Source organism: Squalius cephalus, assembly GCF_949319135.1.
Source record: "Squalius cephalus genome assembly, chromosome: 12".
Taxonomy (NCBI): domain Eukaryota; kingdom Metazoa; phylum Chordata; class Actinopteri; order Cypriniformes; family Leuciscidae; genus Squalius; species Squalius cephalus.
Genome location: NC_137133.1, coordinates 39209517 through 39214516, shown reverse-complemented (window position 1 = coordinate 39214516; position 5000 = coordinate 39209517). Strand labels below are relative to the sequence as shown.

The following is a 5000-nucleotide window of genomic DNA, read 5'->3' as shown; positions in this document are numbered from 1 at the left end:
ATGATGGTTGTGTACAGGCACCGCCAACACACACTTCAGTACAATCAACTTGTAAAAGTGCATGTACCATTATATGACCCCTTTAAATCAATGGATTCGATTAATTCTGTGGTGTTTTGTGCTTTTTTTCATCTAGTTTGATCAAATGGGACAAACCAGTTTGATCAACATTTCAAAATGTGCTCAAAAGTTAAAGTTGACCTCCTCAGGTAAGATACTGAAATTCGGTGCCTTTTGGATGCATCATAAATTGTAGAAAGACGACATTCTGAGCTAAAATCAGCAAAAACATGCTAACATAGAAGGTTTATCTAATAAAGACTTGCATGATCTCTAAAGATGTCATCTTAAAAATATAAATTTTCTGCTAAGTTTTTTTCATATTCTCTGAACAGGGTGTGTTGAGGTTGGCCAACACATTTGAAAGCTAAAATGGGTAAAAATGCTTTATGATATATGATGTCATTTATTGCAACTTTCATTTAAAGGGAACGTCAAACATAACAGCGAGGACAATAAATTCAGGGACAAGCGAAAAACCTTGATTATAATTGGTCAATACACACTTTAAAAACACTGGGTTAAAAACAACCCAATTAGGGTTGGGTAAATATAGGACAGAACACATGTTGGGTTAATTTAACTCAGCATACTGGGTTGATTTATTTTTACTATAGTACAAGCTTTTTTTTCTTCATACATGAATTAATGTTTACGGATTAACTTAAATCCTTTAAACTTAAAAAACCCAAATACTCCACACGACCACTGGTTTGCATGATAATTCCTTTATTTTCGTTCACTCCTTTCGTAATTCCTACAGTATAGCATATTTTATATAGTTTTGAATACACAAAATGAAAACATTTTTAAGTTACACAAAAACTACCCAAACACTGGGTTGTTACGTCTGACCCAGGAGCTGGGAAACACAAAAACTACTCAAACACTGAAAAAATTACCCACAAAACTGAGAGAATTAGACATTAGAGAGACTATTTACTGATATTCCCAACAATGGGGAAAATGGAGAAAATCATGCAAGTGTTTATCGTGAAAATGGACGACAGAGACATCTGAAAAATGCTGATATGTGGAGGTTCAAAATGCTGTAAAACCTTTCAAATTATAATTTTTAATCAACTTCAGTGCGCTTATAGAGTTCAAATGGTGTTATTTATGATAAAACTGATATTGTTCAACGTTGATCTGGAATGAATATGATCTTGACCAGAGCATGATGATAATATTTATCTGTGCTTCTACTGCAAAATACATTAATATGTCATCTTTCACGGTCTATCTATCTATCATTATGTTTAATATCTTCATTAATACCAAGTTGTCATAACTAGTAACTATAGGATATTTAGTGTGAGTCCGCTTTATTTCTCCAGCACTTTACAGTAATAACCAGGAGAATAACAGAATCAGTGATGAAACTTCATCAGATATGAGAGAAACTCATATGAGAGTTATTATTATTATTATTAACGTTCATGCTGAAACTGTTATCATGGTAAATTATTCATAAAGGTGGTAATATTGCTGATAATTATAATTTCAGTAACACTTTACAATAAGGTTCATCAGTTAATATATTAACTAACATGAACTAATGAGCAAAACATTTGTTACTGTATTTGTTAATCTTTGTTAATGTTAGTTTATAAAAATACAGCTGTTGGTTCATTTCACAGTGCAATACTAATGTTAGCAAGAGTTTAATAAAGTGTTAGTAAATGTTGAAATTAACATTAACAAAGATTAATAAATGCTGTATACGTGCAGTTCATTATTAGTTCATTGTAATTAATGTATAGTTAACTAATGAACCTTACTGTAAAGTCTATCATTTCAATGAATTGCAGTCAAACACATATGACAGAATATGTTATATGTTAAAACCAGCATGAATGTGGAAACAGTGAGATTGGCATTATTGCACATAACTTTATTCAAATGTTGTAGTTTTGATGGAGTCAGAGATCTCTAATTACTAATTAATGCTGTTCTTTTGAGCTTTACATTGATCATGTGACACTGAAGACGGGAGAAATGATGCTTTGATCACAGGAATAAATTACACTTTAATATATATTCACATAGAAAACTGATATTATACTTTCTAATAATATTTCAAAACATTACTGTTTTTATTTCATTTTTTGATCAGATAATGCAGCTTTGGTGAGCAGAAGAGACTCTTTTAAAAACATTACAAATCTCACCGATCCAGAGCGTTTGGCTGGTGTGTGTGAGTGTGTGTGTGTGTTCAGTCGTAGTTGTGATGGAGTCAGAGATCTCTAATGACTGACGCAGAGAACTGTTTTTAACTCATAACTCATAACTTTATTGCCCATCAAGAAGTCAGCGATGAAGACGAGAAGCTCCATGGAGAAATCAAGAGGAAAGACACCGAATCTCCAAGGGATCAATTACAGCGTTCCCAGATCTCCCAGATCTCCAGCTTTTCCTTAAGCTCCAATTAATCGGGTTGCAGTGACATCATCAGCAGGGATCCACCGGAGCAGAAGCCCGGGATAAAGCCGTCCGGAGCCGGAGCGCTGCTGCAGTGATGGAGGATCTGCTGGCTCTGAGGATCGTGGTCTCCATCGTCGGAGTGGTGGGGAACTCGGCCCTGATGGCGTCGCTCCTCCGCAGCGCGCGCCTGAAGCCCTTCGAGGTCTTCCTCCTCGGCCTCAGCGTGTCCAACCTGGAGGAGATCGTGGTGGTGGACGTGTACGACGGCTTGCTCTCGCGCTCCTCCTTCCGGATGAGCTCCTGGTGAAGACTCGCTCTATAACACATATCACAGCTAAACATGCTTTAAATAGCCTTTCAATGCATTGATCATATGCTTCAATACTCTCTGAAAGCAATTTATGTCCAAGTAATGAAGGGACACTTAAAATTACTGTAAAATTGAACTTAAAATACAACCTCAGGATATTTAATAATGTATTTTGAAGAATTCAAAGATCATTCCCGCGCTCCTCGTTCAGGACGAGCTCCACTACTTCAAGTGTGTTAATGATTAGTTAACCTGAAATGTGCTCTTTTGGAACAACAAGTGTATTTTAGTTGTAATTAAATTGTAGTAAAGCTCAACTTTAAGTGTGTTCATGTGCTTTTGTGTGCTAAATTGGAGCAACTTCAGGTATACTTTAAGTATATGCCTGTAGGGACTAATTACATGCTTGATTAGTGATATTAAAATGTGCTTTATTTGTGTTACAAGTTCAAATTCATTACGAGTGTCTTCGAAACACAAGCAATATATCATAAATGTATTATATTTGAGTAAAATATAAAGTATACGCTCAATACCTTTGGCTTATTCCAAATACTACAAATTGTCTTCAATAACAACTGCACATTAATAAACTAATATTACTTAGCTATACACTTTATTTAAAAATGTTTTAAATAGCCTTTCAATGCATTGATCATATGCTTTAATACTTTCTGAAAGCAATTTATGTCCAAGTAATGAAGGGACTTCCAAGCTTGAGGAAGTAAACTTAAAAACCACTACAACTTCTGGATATTTAATAATGTATTTTGAAACTTTCAATGCATTTTTACAATTATCATTTTCAGCATGCAAATAAATACACTATAAGTATATTTTTAAGTAAAGTTCAAATAAATACACCATGTATATTAACAGTATATATAAACACTCTATAAGAGGCTCGTCTAACCCGTTTATTAAAGCTCGGGACCCTTTTAAGCAGTACGTCAGGGAACATGTTTTATTGTCTGATCTAGACTCAATCATATTTCCAGCATTCATTTTCTGTAAAATGTTCTTTAATCATGCAGACTGTGCACTTTCATTGTTTGTTAAGCCACACTTTTATTTACCTTTTTTTCCTGGGTATTATTATTATTTAAGACGATTTTGTCTTTTGTTTTTCTTTGTTTTAATATTGTCTTGAAACTCATAAATTAAGTATTAATATATATATATATATTTATTTATTTATTTAAAGATAGTAAAAATGTTGTTAGTATATTTGCCATGTACTATTGAAAGGGGACTCTATTTCTGATACCGTGACGTGTTGTCTTGGGTCTCCAGGGTGTGCCGAGGACTGAAGTTCCTCACTTTGTTCGGGGAGATCGGGAGCATCTTGTTCACGGTCCTCATTAGCGTGTACCGCTGGCAGAAACTGCGCGTGCGCGTGAGCCTGCCCGTGATGATGGACGGCCCGGGTCCGGCCCGCGCGCTAGCCGTGTCCTGCGCCGCGCTCGCGCTACTCTTCGCTTCTCCTACGCTCCTCGTGAACCTGGACTGGAGTCACTCCAACGCCTCGGCTCGGGCCTGTCCGGTGGATTTCTTCCAGTGCACGTCATCCAGATGCCCGACTCGCAACCGAGTCTACAAGTACTCGTTCCTCCTGCTGTGTAATCTCCTCCCTCTGCTGATCGTCACGCTCTCCAGCACCATGATCATCCGGTTCCTCATCCTGCACACTGGAAACACCAATCGGGAATTGAACGGTAAAAGACTGTAAAAATGCTACAGTGAAAAACTTATTCTACAACTTCAGGATATTGAATAATGTAGTGTAGCGATCGGAGAAATGATAGACTGCTCTTTCATTAGCGTGAGCTTCTGTGGCCGATGCCCTCGCCTCACACAGTCCAGCGAACCCCAGAACGCTCCTCTTTCCCCAACCCCGGCCATGGTGCTCGCTCTTCAGGAGAACAGTCCAGCGAACCCCAGCGAATTTAGGGTAAATTGCGAGTGCGTATCCCAATCTCGCTGATGCGTGGCAGACTCCATGGCCAGCTGTTCCGCCAGAGTCCTGTTAAACCTGTCATCGAGGCCATCACTTTGGGCATGCAAAGGTGTGGTCCTTATTTTGTGAATCCCTAATTTTTCACACATCAGCGAGAAGACACGCGACTCAGAATTCCGGCCTTGATCACTGTGTACGGTTCAGAAACCCCGATCCAACTGAACATGCCATCCACCAACGCGTTCACCA

The 5000-nt window shown here is 37.7% G+C and overlaps 1 protein-coding gene across 1 annotated transcript in view; it reads left to right on the top strand.

The window, feature by feature from the left end:
- Positions 1-2578: 2578 nt before the first annotated feature.
- The window catches only part of ora6 (olfactory receptor class A related 6), a gene marked incomplete at its 5' end in the record, with an annotated part of 4428 nt that continues 2006 nt past the window's right edge, over positions 2579-5000 (top strand). The window contains 2 exons of the mRNA XM_079889243.1: positions 2579-2787; positions 4088-4509. Coding sequence (XP_079745369.1) covers positions 2579-2787; positions 4088-4509 — 631 coding nt within the window. The remainder of the gene's footprint in view (positions 2788-4087; positions 4510-5000) is intronic.